The sequence below is a fragment of the Hemiscyllium ocellatum genome, chromosome 12, assembly GCF_020745735.1.
Source record: "Hemiscyllium ocellatum isolate sHemOce1 chromosome 12, sHemOce1.pat.X.cur, whole genome shotgun sequence".
NCBI classification, from domain to species: domain Eukaryota; kingdom Metazoa; phylum Chordata; class Chondrichthyes; order Orectolobiformes; family Hemiscylliidae; genus Hemiscyllium; species Hemiscyllium ocellatum.
The window spans coordinates 33,700,555-33,718,162 of NC_083412.1; the positions used below are offsets into that span (position 1 = coordinate 33,700,555).

The window sequence follows — 17,608 nt, forward strand, 5'->3', positions numbered from 1 at the left end:
AAAGTGGTTGCCACAGCTATTGCTGTGTGCACAGGTGGGGAGATGTACCAAATCAGCGCAGAGGGTGTACAAGGTTTGTGGTGCTATAGCTTGGGGTGGATGAGATTCAGTTCTTTGGCTTTTGTTCTGAAAAGCTTTGGTAACATATTTTTCATTTAAACAATGTTCAAGTTCTGTACCAATAAGCAATTTTTATTAGGTGAGGATATCTGGGGTTATGATCAAATATCATTAAGTAGATTGAGTTACAGATCAGGCATTATCTAATTGGAATAGGTTCAGATGGCTGCATAATCTACTCCAGTTCCTATGTAGATTCCCAATTGTTCTAATGATGTAAGCTAGCATTCATGTAAATAGAATGCCTGCAGACATTCCAAATCTTAGCATTAAAAGGAAGATATTTTTGAAATTTATGAAGTGTGAGAAGCACAACATTTGATCTTCCAAGAGTGTGTTGCTTGGCTGCAATTGTTTCTAATAAAATTTGAGAACAATTACTGCTTAATTTTATTAAGGTGGAATGTTAAAGAAGATGTGATTACTATCAAAAATATTGTTCCTTGTCTTGATTCCTTTTTTGTTAAGGTGGTGCAACAGGATTAAAATTTGATGCACAATTAACCTTTGAAGAAGTTCAGAAAAGAAACCCAAAAGTGAAAGAAGGGAGGTGCAAACCGCAAGAATGTCATGCTCTTCAGCGTGTTGCTATACTGATTCCGTACAGGAACCGGGAAAGACATCTCCTTTACTTACTTGAGCATTTACATCCATTTCTACAGAGGCAGCTTCTGGATTATGGGATATATATTATTAATCAGGTACTGGATTACCCAGGGGTACAGAGGAAGCTGAACTTTGATCATCTTGTATTTATGCACCAATGTTATCCACATACTTTATGCTAGTATTAAATTATGCTTGGACATTGAATGCATAAATGTTTTGTTATTGCTGGTAAATTAGTTGCTAACCAAAACTAAACAAGAGTTTTGCTTATCTTTGTTACCTTCCCTATCTCTTTCTCTTATCTGTTTGTTTCTACATTTCTTGAATTAAGGAGCATCTGCGTATGTGTTTTTTTTCGACTTGTGTATTCTGTATCTCTGCCCTATCTCTGCTTAAATTTGCACTATTTTGTTACCCATTTTTGTTTTTTACTTCTTTCAGTCTTCCTCTTTATCCTCTTCCACTTCTCTGTTATAAAGTTAAAAATCAGGTTACGGTCCAACAGGTTTATTTGCTTCCAAGTAAACCTGTTGGACTATAACCTGGTGTTGTGCATCTTTTAATTTTGTACACCCTAGTCCGACATCGGCATCTCCAAATCAACTCTGTTAGAAGAAACAGTAAGAGAATTCACACAAAACATTTCATTGTTGTCATTGCTGTCTTTCTCTTGCACATTTGCTCTTTTCTTTTGCTTTCTGGAAGATCAACTTCTTCTCTATGGACCTTGGCAACTTATCAGTTATTAGAGTAGTTCATATTCCAATCATCATCTTCTACATTTGTTACTTTAAAGTTCCTATATATCCATAAGACCATAGGAGTGGAAGTAAGGCCATTCAGGCCATCGAGTCCACTTTGACATTTAATCGTGGCTGATGGGCATTTCAACTCCACTTACCCGCACTCTCCCCGTATCTCTTAAGTTCTTGATCTCGCAAGAAATGATCAATCTCTGCTTTGAAGGCATTTCACATCCCAGCCCCCACTGTGCTCCGTGGCAATGAATTCCACGGCTCACCACTCTGTCATTTCCTCATTTCCGTTCTAAATTGACTCGCCCTAATCTTAAGTCTGTGCCCACGGGTCCTAGTCTCCCCGACAACAGAAACTACTTCCCATTGTCCACCCTTCCTAAGCCATGAATTATCTTGTAAGTTTCTATTAGATCTCCCCTCAACCTTCTAAACTCTAATGAATACAATCCCAGGATCCCTAGCTGTTCATTATACGTTAGGCGTACCATTCCAGGGATCATCCTTGTGACTCTCCGCTGGACACGCTAACAATGTTTCAATGGAAAATTTTTCATGATACTGTGCCAGTTAACAGTGATGTGGGTTCATTGTATTTAATTCAAGGTGAAGTAATAATGTAGCCACTTAGAAATAAAATATATAATGGGGTATTTTGAGCTGCAGTAAGTCTACTACTCAAATTCAGCTTTTTATAAATGATATCATAAAGCTCAGTGTGTACTGTTGAGGCAGCTCAATATCAATCTCGCAATATTGAAAGGAGGTAAGATGCTTTCTGTGTAATTAGTGGGAAAATTGGAAGTTTTTATACATTTTAATGTACTCTTCCTGAAATATCCTGGCTGACAGAAACCTTTTCTTCATTCAGGCTGGTAATGGAGTGTTTAACCGAGCAAAGCTGTTGAATGTGGGCTTCTTGGAAGCACTGAAGGAATACCCATGGGATTGTTTCATTTTCCATGATGTTGATCTTGTACCAGAAAATGACTTCAATCTGTACCATTGTGATCATGAACCAAAACACCTTGTTGTAGGCCGGAATTCTACTGGATACAGGTAGGTGCCATAGTTGAAGGTGATTTTTGACGTGTGGTTTGAAAGGTGCGTCACTTCGTTGTTATGTTGTACAATAATCCCAACAGGCCAGTGTGTTGACTTGGAGAAACCTCAGCTTAAAAAAAAAGGCAAAATTTGGAGCACGCTGCCAGAGTTAATTTTCCAACTCTGATTTATCAAGCAAGACAATGAAATTGTAAAAGATCACTTCACACACACAGACACACACACTTGCATTTGAAGTTATGGGAGTGGTTGGAAATATTTAAGTCATTAACTTCCCATTTTCCAGAACGTAGCATGTTGTTGATCATGGTTGGGCCATCAAATCCGTTAGGATGTATTGGAGGCAAGATAGAAAGAATTGCAGGCAAGGTCAGCATAGTTAGAGTTAGGTTGATTGTCAGGCGTACTCGCACGAGTACAATGAAATGTTTACAAGTCACCACTTATGGCGTCAGCTTAGATACAAAGGTACCTAGGTACAGAATCTTGGGGATAAAATCTTTGGAAGAACTATAAAAATAAAGAAATAAAACCTTCAGCATTACAGACCTTTGTGCCAGAGGGGTCCCCAGGGTAACAGCCCAAGTTTGGTAGTAAGTAGCGTCACTGGATAAGACTGAAATGCCAGAGTTCAGTGGCAGTCAGCAACAAGAGGGAATATTCCTCCTCATTTGAGAGTCCGACCTTTTAAACCTGCCCCAGCGCTCAACAGCTCCTGTATCGCATTCTACAAACTTCAACCAGAAAGGCATTTTTTCTTTTCTCCTCATTCGCACACACTTTCTTTTTTCACATGCCTCTCTCTACCTCCTCCACATCTCCCTCATTCCACCTTACTGCATCTCCAAGCCCATTGAATGTGACTGACCTGGTTGTAGCCTTAAGTCCATTACTCCCGAACATTTGATTCCCATGTACGTCAAAAACCTCTCCACTCCACTTTGACTGTAGTCAATGAAGCAGTCTCCATTGTTTCAGTGAATGCGACCTCCAAAGACTGACAATAATGAAAGAAGAAATGTATGCTGTCTCCATTGTTTATAGGAGATCCCTCTTTCCAGATTTCCCCAGAAAGAGAGCAATACTTGTATAATCAATCCTTTCAAAATCTTTGCTTCATAAACTAATTTTTCTTCCTTCAGAACACCAATGAGTGTAGGCCCAATCTTCTCATGAGACTGGCCTTTCACCAGTCCAGTGAAACTTCAATGTTATTTCTCTCCTTTAAGAAATGGAACCAAAACTGTACACAGTCACCCAGGTGTGGGCTCACCAGTTCCTTTTACAGCTGTAGTAAAATACCCTTTTGTACTCCTTCCTTTTTGCCTAAAGCACCAACCTGCCTTTACAACAGATCCCTCTGCACTGCAGCATTCTGCAGTCTCTCTCCATTTCAATGAATATTCTGTTTTTCTGTTATTTCTGCCAAAGCAGGCAATCTTACATTTTCCTATTTTATTTGCAACGCTCTACTTTCCTCGTCAAATTTGTACATAAACTTCGCGCGTTGAGTAATTGCAATAAAAGTCATCCTTCCTCCATCCACCTTCCACCCTCCATACGAAAATACTCTTGATACTTTACTGTTGGCTCTTCTTCGAAGGTGTTGCTGCTCTTGGCTTCTGGGAACTGGGATGTGCTGCAATCCTCTCTGCTCCCAGCATCTGGAAGAGTCTCCTTGACCTGTTTGCGGGTACATTTACACAAATGAGAGGGGAGCTACAAATTGGCATGGATAGAGGATTACCCAACTAATCGAGAGTTTTGACAAAGGAGGCAATTTCAGGATGCTAAATTGTATTTAGTAGAATGTGTCAGGAATCAGTGCTCGGGCCAGAACTATTGACAGTTTATAGTCACAATTTGGACGAGGAAAGTGACTGTACAATCACTAAGTTTGTTGGTTACACACAAATAGGTGGGAAGGCAAGTGCTCAGGGTGGCTCAGTCTGCAGAGAGAAATAGTTGAATGTTTCATGTCTGATATGCCACCTTCAGAAATCTGAAGGTGTGTACTGGTTTTGAATGCTACGATGTAGCTAGTATCAGGCTGAACCCTGTGCTCCAGCTGTTTTTGACATTGAGGTGCATTCACAGATCTAGGTGGATGGTTATTCTGCTCTTCTGGAGACAGTGTTGGGTTGCGTTTTCAAAAAAAACCTTTGTATCCGACTATCATCAGAAGCCACAGTTAAAAAGCTTGAGTGGATGTAAAGAGAATGAGAGCAGGAACCCACTCAGGCTCTTGTTCCTTCAGTGTCTGGCTTGCTTATCTTGATTTTCAAGGAAACCAGGTACTGAAATGTGCAAGGACTGGTTTGTGTGAGCACCTGCTATGTGACCACCTCTTGCCAACTGGCCAGAGATCCAAATATGGTGACAGCTACTCTTTTCCAATGGTAATTTGATTATATCATTTCTGAGATTTTCTGTTTCAACCAGGATCCCATTGTCCAAATGTTTGCATCTAACAGTTTCCCTCATCGAGTCAGACAAAACAGAAGGAGACCCTTCAGTCCAACCTGTCCATACCGACCAAGTTTCCCAAGCTAAACTAGTCCTATTTACCGCGTTTGGCCCACATCCCCCTAAACATGTCCTATTCACGGACCTGTCCAAATGTTGTAACTGTACCTGCATCTACCACTTCCTCTAGCAGTTCATTCCACACAGTAACCATCCTCTGTGTGTAAATGTTGCCCCTCGGGTTCCTTCTAAATCATTTCCCTCTCACCTTAAACCTATGCCCTCTAGCTTTGAGCTGCCCTACACCGGGGAAAAGACCTTTGCTATTCATCTCTTCTGTGCCCTGCATGATTTTATAAACCTCTAAAAGGTCACCCCTCAATCTCCACGAAAAATATTCCAGCCTATACAACCTTATAACTCAAACCCTCCATTTTCAGTAACAATTCTAGGTGAGTAATTTTCTGGACATTTCGCTAATGAGGTGTGAGATGATCCTCATTTGTCCGTTTTGAATGCTGTTATTGTTGGTGCTGTGTTGTCCCCACTGTAGTTGCCATTGTAATGTTGAATATATAATGATACAACTGTACAGCCATCTTTGGCTCTGTCACTGGAGCCTAGATTTTGGCTTTTTAAAAAAACTTACTTGAAGGTTTCCAACAGGTAAATTGAGAAATATTTCTTTGTATAGCATAGCTTTTTTAACAAACAGACCATCTTTAGCAGCTGATCCCACAGTGGATGGGATATCTAAGGCATATTGGAAATTGATTGAGAAAAGATAAACTACAGAAGGTTTGATTTTGTCTTACTCTTCTAACTGTTGCCATGTTTGATTTTTACCTTAAAGCTATAAAGTAGGTGTTTGTTTTGTGCAGGCAATGTTTTTATACGAGGAAATGTCACAAAGCTCATCAGCATTTCTGTCCCTATTATTACTTGTTCAATTAGGGATCATATACTTGACGTCATTTGGAGTGAGAAGCAATATTATGTTTAGTCATCAGTAGCTAGACAATTAATTTACTTAGTAATAAACCAGATGTGATGGTTTACAATTGAATAAAGGTAACTACAGAGACCAGAAAGGGAGTCTAGCAGGGAAGATGGTGGAGCAGCAGTGGCAGGATTTTCTCAGAATAATTTAGAACGCACTGTAGACTTTTATCACAAGGAAAGAGAAACATACTCAGAGGAGGATGAGGTAAACGTAACTGATAAGGGAAGTCAGGGAAAGCATTAAAGCAAAAGTAAAAGTTTACAATGTGGTGAAAATCAGTGAGAAGCCAGCGGATTGATAAACCTTAAAAAGCAGCAGAGGATAATTTTAAAAAGCAATAAGCACAGAAATGATGAAATACGAGGGTAAGCTAGCTAGTAAAATAATAGCATATTGCAGGAAATTTTTAAACATATATTAAAGGCAAGAGAGAGGTCAGAGTGGACATTGGATCACTGGAAAATGAAGTCAAGAGAAGTTGTAAACTGGGGAACAAAGAAGTGGGGGAGGACCTGAATAGGTACTTTGCATTTTCATGGTGAAAAAGCAGAAAGGTCTGAACGTGGATAAATCACTTGGACCAGAAGGGCTACACCCCAGAGTTTTGAAGGAAATAGCTGAGGAGATTGTGAAGGCATTAGTGGTGATCTTTCTAGAATCACTGGAATCAGGGAAGGTCCCAGAGGACTGGAAAATGGCTAAAGTAACACCCTATTGTTTAGAAGGAAGGGAGGCAGAAGATGGGAAATTATAGGCTGCTTACTGACCTTGTTCATTGGTAAGATTTTAAGAGTCCAATTTAAGGATGAGATTGTGGACTACTTAAAAGTACACGGTTAAAAGGGCATAGTCAGCACAGCTTTGTCTAGAGGAGGTCATGTCTGATAAATCTATTCAAATTCTTTGAGGAGGTAATGAATAAGTTGTCAAAGGAGAGCCAATAGACGTAATCAGTTGGGTTTCCAGAAGACCTTCGACAAGGTGCCACACAGGAGGCTGCTAATGAGTCCACGGTGTTAGGGGAAGGGCACTGGCATTGTTAGAGGATTGGTTGACTGGCAGAAGGCAGAATGTAGAGATGGCAGGTGGTGACTAGTGGAGTTCTGTAGGGGTCAATATTGGGACGACAACTATTTGTTATACATTAACAATCTGGATGAAGAAACTGAGAGCATTGTTGCTACATTTGCAGGTCATGCAAGGATAGGTGGATGGACCTGTATTGTTGAGGAAAGCGGGGAGGCTGCTTAACGGCTTAGACAGGCTAGGAGAGTGGACAAGTAGTGGCAGATGGAATACAATGTGGGAAAGTGTGAAGTTATGCATTTTGGTAGGAAGAATCGAGTCATAGAAATGGGGAAGGTCTTTGGAAGTCTTGAGCACCAAGGAATGTAGGAGTCCAAATTCAGGGTTCTCTTAACATGCAGGTTCAGTTGGCAGTTAGGAATGCAAATGCAGTGTTTGTTTTCATTTCAAAAGGGCCAGAATACAAGAGCAGGAAAGTATTGTTGAGGCTGTGTAGGGCTCTGGTCAGACTGCATTGGAATACTGTGAGAGGGTTAGGCCTCGTATCTAAGAGTAGAAGACCGAAGGGGGACCAGAGCCTCAGTGAAGGGATAACCCTTTCAAACTGAGATGCAAAGGAGTTTCTTCAGCCAGAGGGTGGTTAATCTTTGGAACTTAGCTGTGGAGGCCAAGTTGTTGAGTGTACTCAAGCGAGACAGGTTTTTGATTAGAAAGGGGATCAAGGGTTACCGGGAGAAGGCAGGAGAATGACGTTGAGAGACTCTTCTTATTACACTTGTTATAACCTGAAGATAATCATTGTGATCATCTGGCAATAACTCTCAACATCGAGTTGATACTGGGGAGGTAGTTCTCTCTTTGCAACCCATTGTGCCCATGTTATTTCTGCACTTGATCTATAGATTTCTAATATGCAGTTGAGCTGAATGATCTCCTTTCAAGACTATAACTTGCACAATAAAATAACATTTACAAGTTGCTATTATTTTTCCAAACGCAAGGTTGCGCTACAAAATGTACTTTGGTGGAGCGACCGCAATGACCAAGCAGCAATTCACTCGAGTCAATGGATTTTCCAATCGTTATTGGGGATGGGGTGGTGAGGATGATGACCTTCGCATAAGGTAAGTCAGTGCATAATATACATTTGACGAGAGCATGGTAACGGTTCCAGTATTTTGATAATTCCCACATCAGATCGTTCTCAGGTCACGTTCAGTCAGGAACATTCTCTTAGCTTGGTTATGTTAGCTGTTCTCCACCTATTATGTTCAGATCTCATCAGGTATCTAAAATGAGAGGGTTATTAGAGAGGTTGCGATCTGAGTGTTACCTGTTTCCTCATGGGATGTGGGTTCTGTTGGCTGGACAGCATTTATTGCTGATCCCTAGTTGCCCTCGCAAAGGTGGTGGTGAGTTGTCTTGAATCGCTGAAGTTCATGTACTGTAGGTTGACCCACAATGCCTTAAGGCAGTGAATTCCAGGATTTTAATGCAGGAACACTGAAGAATGGTGATCTATTTCAAAGGCATGTTGGTGAATGGCTTTGAGGGGATGCAAGGGAGGTTCCTATGTATCTGCTGCCCTTGCCCTTCAAGATGGAAGTGCTTGTTGGTTTGGAAGATACAGTTTAAGAATCTTTGTCTGCATTGTACCTTGTAGAGAGTCGACACTACTGCTACTGAGTGTTGGTGGTGTATGAGGTGAATGGCACCACATCTATAAACAATCAAGCGGCTGCTTTGTCCTGGGTGGTGTCAAGTTTATTGAGTGTTGTTGGAGCTGCATCCCTCCAGGCAACTGGAGAGTATTCCACCACACTCCTGACTCGAGACTTGGAGATGGTGAACAGGTTTTGGGGAGTCGGGATGTGAATTACTGGCGGTAAGATTCCTAACCTTTGACCTGCCCTTGTAAACGCTATTTATATGGCCTGTCCAGTTGAGTTTCTGGTCAATAGTAATCCAAGGATGTTGATATTAGAAGATTCATTGATGGCAATGCCATCAAATCGAGAATGTCGTGCTGAAATAACACATTTAAGTGGGCGGCACTGTGGCACAGTGGTTAGCACTGCTGCCTCACAGCGCCAGGGACCCGGGTTCAATTCCTGCCTCAGGCGACTGTCTGGGTGGAGTTTGCACATTCTCCCCATGTCTGCGTGGGTTTCCTTCGGGTGCTCTGGTTTCCTCCCACAGTCCAAAAATGTGCGGGTCAGGTGTTAGGTAAGGGATAAGTGTATGGGTAGGGTTGCGCTTCGGTGGGTCGGAGTGGACTTGTTGGGCCGAAGGACCTGTTTCTACACTGTAAGTAATCTAATTGATCGCTTAGAATTTAGCACTGCTAATTTCTGCTAGACCCCTCCACCAGTTTTCAATTCTTAAAACTTGATTTATTCAAAATAACTCCAATTTGTATAGCACTTTAAATCTACAAGGCAAAGCAGTTTCATGCAAATGAGTTGAGTTTCATATGGCGCACCTGCCATGTAACAGAATCTTTGTGTAACTAGTGAAACACTAATCTGTTATTGACATTAAATACAGGATTTCGTCAATGAAAAAAAACTTTCATTTATATGAATATTGCATTTATATTGCAAAGCAATTTACTCTGTTTTATGTTTTATAAAAATGCAGTTGACCATTCTTGCAAATAGCAAATGCAATAAGTGACCACATAATGTATTTTAGTGGTGTTGGTTAAGAGAGAAATGAGGAAGCTTTCTGCTTTGTCGCCACTATCTAGCCTTCTGACTCAACATTGAGTTCAACTCACTTTCTTTGCCTTGCATTAGTTAAATAAACGCAACTCTGTATAAGTTGTGGATGCTACTTGTAAAGGATTTAGCCTTACGAAAGTTCTTGCTCATTGACAAATAAAATCAATTTAATGTTCTGTGCGTCTTTAATTTTTCCAAAAATTAGTTTTATAACATGGCTATGTTTTGAGATTGTGTTTTTAATCTATGGGTAAAAATTGAGGTATGAAGATGTCTTGACATGTAGTTCTGAATTCTGCTGACCATAAGCCTGGGTGGTTTGAAGATTAAAGTGGTGTCTGTTTTTTTTCCCCATTGGGAAGAAGATACAAGGTGCACAATAGCAGAAGCATCTGTGCCAATGTGTAAGTAGACTGCAATCTTCCAAATCCCAGGAGAATGTTAGATTGTGAATAGCTTTGTAAATAACTTCTACATTTGTAACCAAGCTGTCCAAAAAGTAAACAAAATAACAACAGCGAATGGTTGTAAGGTTGAGTAAGTATCAGACTGCGGTACTGGGTTCAAGCAGTTTGGGTTTAGTTTAGAACAAACTAGCTGGACTGACCATCATTGCCAAACACGATTAAATTCTGTTCAGGGTTTGTTAAACCCTAGTTAGTTAACTGAAGGACTCCTGGAATAGTTAAATTGACTAGAGAGAGTCTAGATGCAAGTGTCCAGAGCTAAACATTCGAGGTGCTTGCTCTTTCGAGTTAACAATGTCAATGTGTTGAATTTTGGACTCTGCAACTGTGGGATGGCGGAAGGAGGCTTGAAGGGAAAGCCTTATCAGATGTAAATGCAAGGCACAATAGAAAAGTAGTATTAGATAAACTAATGCAACTAAAGACAGATAAGACCCCTGGCTCTGATGGCTTGCACCCAAAGACCAACAGAGATAGTGGATGCATTGTTTGTAATTTTCCAAAAATCCTTGGATTCTGGACTTTAAGACAGGAGATAGGTAGGTTTGTGATTGATAAGGGGAATAAGACTTATGGGGAGAAGACAGGAGAACAGTGTAGAGAAACATTTCAGCCATGATTGAACGGCAGAGCAGACTCAGTGGACCGGATGTCCGAATTCTGCTCCTATGTCTAAGTACTGGAGGAATGGAAAGGTGCTGGTGAGACCACATCTGGAGTACAGTGCATAGTTTTTGTTCCCTTATTTAAGGAAAGATGTCATTTCATTGAAAGCAGTTCAGAGAAGCTTCATAAGATTATTCCTGGGATGGAGGGATTGTCTTGTGATCAAAAGCTAAATAGGCTGAGACTCTACTCACTGGGCTATAGAAGAATGAGAGGTGATTTCACTTGAATGTGAAGGGGCTGGACAGGTTAAATGCTGAGAGGATGTTCCCCCACCCCCCACCCCCAATGGGAGAGTCTAGGACCAGAGGGCATGAACTCGGAATAAAGGGGCATCAGTTTAATACCGAATGAGGAATTCCTTCCTTCGGAGGATTGAGAGTCTTTGGAACCCTTTGTCACAGAGAACTGGTGGGGAACAGTCCTTGTGTAAATTTAAGGCAGTGATACATTATTGGTTAGTAGGGAAATCAAGGGTTTCAGGGAAAAGGGACCGAAGTGGATGTGAGGAATGGTAGCTGGGAATATCCTAATGAATGGTGGAGCAGACTGGAGGGGTCAAACAGCCTGCTCCTGTTATTCCTCATGGTCTCATGATCCATGAAATCTCGACCTATATATGTATCTTTGAAACAGTGCTTTGTCTCTGAACTTCAAATGAGTGTTTGACCTAAGTTTTAATGAGTGCAAGTCAAATGGATGTGGAGGAAAATTTTGAATTGAGAAGTTCAGCCTCGAGAATATGTAAGTGTTCATTATAATTTTAATAAAAGGTAGGTATGATAGAGTAAAGCTATTAGTGTTTGTGTGGTAAAATAATTCTGTTTTAAATTGCTAATCTTTGGCTTTGTTGTTTTGGTGAATACCTGGGTTTTGGGTTCCCAAAGAAAAACATTAACTAAAAACATTACTGGCCTCTATCAAGATCATAACAATGGTTCAGATGCTACTAACGGAAGACTTGGCAAGCAAAGCAAAGAGAAGGAAATGGAAGGATGTGATAGATTTAGGTGAGGAATGATGGTGGGAAGCCCCCATGGAGCATGAGCAACATCTTGGACTGGTTTGGCTGAGTCTGTTGCATTTCCGGTGTGCACTTCGGGAAGTAGGCCTGTGTTCCCATAGGCATCCAGAAGGTGGACAATCAGGTCAAAGGTGACTTGGCTGCAGGAGGTGCAGTAAAGAAGGGTGCCACTCTGCAGAAAAAATTACAAACTGTGAGGGACCTCCAGGCTGCATGGAGGTTGCTGGCTGAGATTGAAAATACAGCTCTTCCCACATGGTCAATATGGGGGCTATGAGTTGGGTAGGACATGCCAATAGGTGATAACCATTCAGAGAAACGTATGAAAGATGCTAAAAGGGTCAAAGTTAGTTGGAAAGTGCTGGAGGAACTCAGCAAGCCTGGCAACATCCATGAAAGGAAAAAAACAGACTTAACCTTTTGAGTTCAGTCACCCTTCAGAATATTTGAATTAGAATAGTTCCTGTAATCAGTTACTTAGCTTTTTATAGATTTCCTAGAAATTTGAGCACTTTGTATGATGGTGCATTTTATTATCTTCAACCAGAAAATAGCAACTTATCAAAAGTACGCTCAACTAAGATATTAGTACTCCAAGTACTTTATCTCCACTGGAGAATTAACTTGCAGCTACTATATTTAGGGTAGTGCAAAAGTAATGCTTGTTTTTCTACAAAACTCTGGAGACACATCACTTCCAACCATATCCTCCAGTGTGGCGGTTTGAAGCGATCCTAGACAATATCGTGGTGATTTAATACTATATTAATTCACAGTTATAGCATGCAATCCAGGAAGGCTGTGGATCAGGCAAAGAGAAAAAAAATTGGTCATATTAATTTGGAACAGGAGGCCATTCTGCCCTTCAAGCCTATTCTACCATTCAGTGGGATTGTGACTGATCTGTGACTTAACTCCATACATCTGCTTTGGCTCATAATCCCTTAATATCTTTGATTAACACAAAAAAAAACCCTATCTCAGATTTAAGACTCTCCATTGTTCTGGCATCAACTGCTGTTTGTCATAGAGTCTTGCAATATGGAAACAGACCCTTTGGTCCAACAAGTCCACACCAGCCATGTTCCGAAACTGAACTAGTCCCACCTACCTGCATTTGGCTCATATTGCTCCAAACCTTGCCTAGTCATGAACTTATCCAAATATCTCTTAAATGTTCTAACTGAACCTGCATCCACCACTCCCTCTGACAGTTCATTCCACACATGAGCTCTGTATAAAAGAAGTTGCCCTTCATATCCTTTTCAAATCTTTCTCCTCTAAACTTACGAATATGCTCAGTGGCTTTGAGCCCCCTCACCTTCAGGCAAAGCTGTTTGCTATTCACCTTATCTATGCCTTTCATAATTTTTATATTCCTCTATTAGGTCACCCCTCAACCTCCTGTGCTGCAGTGAAAAAAGTTCCAGCCTATTTTTTTAATAACTGTCCATTCACTGCAGCATCTTGGTAAATCTTCTGTGAACCCTCTACAGTTTAATAATATCCTTCCTAAAACAGGGTGACCAGAACTGCACACAGTTCTCCAGGAGAGGCCTCTTCTACAACCTCAACATAATGTCCTAACTCCTATGCTCAAATGTCTGAGCAATGAAGGACAAGCATGCTAAATGCTGCCTTAACCACTCTGTCTATCTGTGGCACAAATTTCAAAGAAATATGCACATGAACCCCTCGGTCTTTCTGTTTTCCAACCCTGTGGAACATTGCTGGTCACAGGCCTCCAGTTCGAATAACAGTTTTCACTACCATCCGCTGTATCCTACCATAAATCCAATTTTGTATCCAATTGGCAAGCTCTCCCTGGATCCCATGTCATCTAACTTTACTATTACTTTATGGAAGAGAATTCCAAATATCTACCATTATTGTGTGTAGAAGTGCTTCCTTAGGTCTCTGCTGAATGGTCTGGTCCTAATTCTCAGACCATGTCCCCTTGATCTAGGATCCCCAACCATTGGAAGTAGTATCTTCATTCTCCCTGTCTGTTCCTGCCAACATCTTGAAGACTTCAATCAAATCACCTCCTAACCTCTTAAGTTCTGTAGAATGCAAACCTAATTTGTATAATCTTTTCTCATAACTTAACCCCTGAAGTCTAGATATAATTCCTGTAAACATACATTGCCCTCCCTCCAAGGCCAATATATCCTTCCTAAGGTGTGGTGCCCAGATATGCTCGCAGTGGTACTTAACCTGTAAATTTGATTAGATTACCTACAGTGTGGAAACAGGCCCTTCGGCCCAACAAGTCCACACCGACCCGCCTAAGCGCAACCCACCCATACCCCTTCACCTAACACTACGGGCAATTTAGCATGGCCAATTCACCTGACTCACACATCTTTGGACTGTGGGAGGAAACCGGAGCACCCGGAGGAAACCCACGCAGACACGGGGAGAATGTGCAAACTCCACACAGTCAGTCGCCTGAGGCAGGAATTGAACCCAGGTCTCTGGTACTGTGAGGCAGCAGTGCTAACCACTGTGCCACCGTGCCACCCTGTATCATTTAAACTGTATTGTAAAATAATTAGCCTGATTTACTGTTGTGGATTGACATGTATTTATTCTAAATATGGAAAAGAATGAAGTACTACCTTCAGAAGTGCAGATTTGTTTGTCGTGCCCCAAGTGCTTTGTGTTTCTAACCAATTTTATTTATTTATTTATCTATTTATTTATTTGCAGAGTTCAACTGCAGAAAATGAGGATTGTCCGCCCCTCTCTTGAAGTTGCCCGATACACAATGACTTTCCACACAAGGGACCATGGAAATGAAATCAACCCGGAGAGGTGAGTTGGGGAGAAACCTCTATCAATGGGCATTGGCCAACCCTGCGTTTACTTTTATTTTATAAAATAATAATCTGATCTTGGATCTAAGTTATGTTGGTCCCAATATAATCACGTTTTCAAAGCTTAAAATTTACTGGAATCCAGCATCTGCAGACCTCACTGTCTCTTAAAATTGTTGGTGCACAATACCAGTGAGTTGCATAATATAAATGTGGTGCTCTTGATTCACTTATAATTCGGTTTATAGGAGTACATAGTTTTATTTTGCCTCAGGCCCTGACATGCTTATCTTTTTTGAACACAGGATGCATAAATCATGAAATTAATACACTTTGGCAGCAAATTTAAATTTGCTTGTATGTACATCTGTATCCATTTGAAACCTTTCATTTGGTTTTACTTTATAAATTATATTGGAGTGACGGAATTTTTTTCTTGGAAAAGAATCTCACCAGGCTTCATACCGTTCCCAAACTATTTGCCTGAAGGAGAAACACAGAAAAGGTTAATCATTTAAACTAAAGCTTAAAAACAGATTATCAAGCATTAGGTGTGTTAGCTTTAATCTCATTCTCAATCTAACATTTTCTTCAAAATCAGTTCAGGTGTAAGTGATGCAGATTTACAGCAGTAAACATTATCACTTTTATAGCTCAGTTTCATGCCTCCCCTCCTTGCTGTGTGTGGTTTTTTTTTGGAGAACTGTACATTTGAATTCCACTGAACTGCCGTAAATGTTGGTAGTTTCTCTTACTAAGCTCTTTTAATTTCTACCAGAGTACTACAATGAAAGGGCGAATTAACCGCTTAGAGGTTTTATTAAAATTCATCTCGCATTCTTCTCTGCATGCGTCAGGCATTCTCGAAACAATTTCTTCCTGTGTTGTTTGGAATTACTGTTGTTGGTTGATTTTCAACACTACCCCTACCCTCTAGCTAGCTCCAAGTAGATATATTTTAATGTTCTGGTTCTGTGCTTGCTCAGTAAACATGAGATCATAAAGTATAGGGGAAGAAATATGCCATTCGACGTATTGAGTCTGTTCTAACATATAGTGAGTTCATGACTAAATGAGAGTCCTCAACTCTTTCATACCATAACTCTACTCCTTTCTGATTTAAAAATCTGTCCATCTCAGCCTTGCCTTTACTTAACTCAGCCTCAACAACTCTTTGCAGTAAAGATTTCAATATGTTTGTTTCTTATGTAATTGAACATTAACAGTTCTCATCCTCTGTTCACCTTCATAGGATGGCACTACTAAAGAAAGTTCCACAAGTTTGGAGTAAAGATGGTTTGAATTCCTGCTCCTACAAGGTGCTAACAATACAACATAAACCCTTGTACATTAACATTACTGTGGACATTGGTGATCCTCGCCACAATCCTGAAGTTGCTGTCTAAATGCAGCATCCCAGCTTTCACAAGTGACTTACAAATGATCGGCAGCTGTTGTACAGGTTCTCCTTTTTGGGCTGGATGAATAAATTTAAGGTTGCATTGCTTTGTCACTGTATAAATATGTGACATTTTGTGTGTTGCCTGGATATAAAGGGAAATGAAACACAGACAATGTAAGTTGAACCATTTTCTTGACAATTAGTGCAAGAGTTAGATGTATGTGGCAAATAGAAATGGATGGTACAATATTCTTTTGGAAATTTAATTTGGGTGTTGGGAGTTCTTGGCTCCAAACCATGCACCTTGCCACCCAAAAGCACCAGGGGAATTGCTTCACCTGTTCAAGTTCAACAATAGATTTTTGATGGATTTTGAGATTGGCTCGCCTACCTATTATCTGAGAAGATTTATATAGTTTTAAGTATTTTTAGCAATTTTATTGAAGTTTGAGACTTGGAAGGATCATAACATTCCTGTTGTGAAGACAACAAATGATACTTTGTTTCATCATCAGAAAGCAAAAAAAAACCTTGTTTACATTATCCTTTTCACACCCATTGGATAACTTTACAGCCAACTTTCTGAAGTGCAATAGCTGTTGAAGTGTGGGAAACAGAGCAGCCAGTGTGTGAATGCACACAGTAAACTTCCACATGCAACAACGTGATCATGACTTGGTTTTCTTTGTGTCTGAGATATTGACTGAGGGATAAATATTCATCTGGAAACCAGAGACACTCCTCTCTCTTTCTTCAAAATAAAGCTATGGAAGCTTTTACATATACCTAAGCAGGCAGTTGCAGCTTTAGTTTAACATCTTATTGCAAAGATGACACCTGTGATGGCGCACTGCCCCCTCAGTACTGCACGGGTGTCTCAGTCGTTTGTTGTTGTTGTTGTTGAGACTTGAAGCTAGTACCTTGTGACTCAGATGTAAGTGCTAACCACTGAGTCACAGCCGACACAGTTCATCAGCATCTTGGGTGTGATAATCTGACAAATACTAGTAATGACTGCTAAGGGCTGTTGTGGCACAGTAGTAGCATTTCAATTTATGGGCCAGGAGGCCCAGATTCAAATCTCACCTGCTCCAGAGGTGTGTAATACCATCTCTGAGAAGGTTGACTAGAAAATATCTATAAATCATTGCTTATAATTGGTACATCCTTCAGTGGCTCCCTTCAGAGGAAGTGGTGCCACAGTGATATCTTCACTGGACTAGTAATTCAAAACTCCAGGTTAATATTTCTGTGGACATAGGTTTGAATACCACCGTGGCAGATGGTAAAATTTGAATTAACTTCAATAAAATTCTCGAATAAAAAATGCTAGTCAAATGGTGACCATATGGATTGTCATGAAGTCCCACCTATTTCACTAATGTCCTCTTGGGAAGGGAAACTTTGTCTTCATCTGTTCTGGCCTACATGTGACTCCAGATCCACAGCAGTGTGATTAACTC

At 40.5% G+C, this 17,608-nt stretch overlaps 1 protein-coding gene across 2 annotated transcripts in view; it reads left to right on the forward strand.

The window, feature by feature from the left end:
• b4galt4 (UDP-Gal:betaGlcNAc beta 1,4- galactosyltransferase, polypeptide 4) overlaps nt 1–16,318 on the forward strand; it is a 31,731-nt gene extending 15,413 nt beyond the window's left edge. For both annotated transcript variants that reach the window (XM_060833487.1, XM_060833488.1), the window contains exons 3-7: nt 589–821; nt 2,356–2,543; nt 8,046–8,168; nt 14,637–14,741; nt 15,996–16,318. In XM_060833487.1, the coding sequence (XP_060689470.1) occupies nt 589–821; nt 2,356–2,543; nt 8,046–8,168; nt 14,637–14,741; nt 15,996–16,149 (803 nt within the window). In that variant the 3' untranslated portion in view covers nt 16,150–16,318. The remainder of the gene's footprint in view (nt 1–588; nt 822–2,355; nt 2,544–8,045; nt 8,169–14,636; nt 14,742–15,995) is intronic.
• The last annotated feature ends 1,290 nt before the right edge of the window (nt 16,319–17,608 follow it).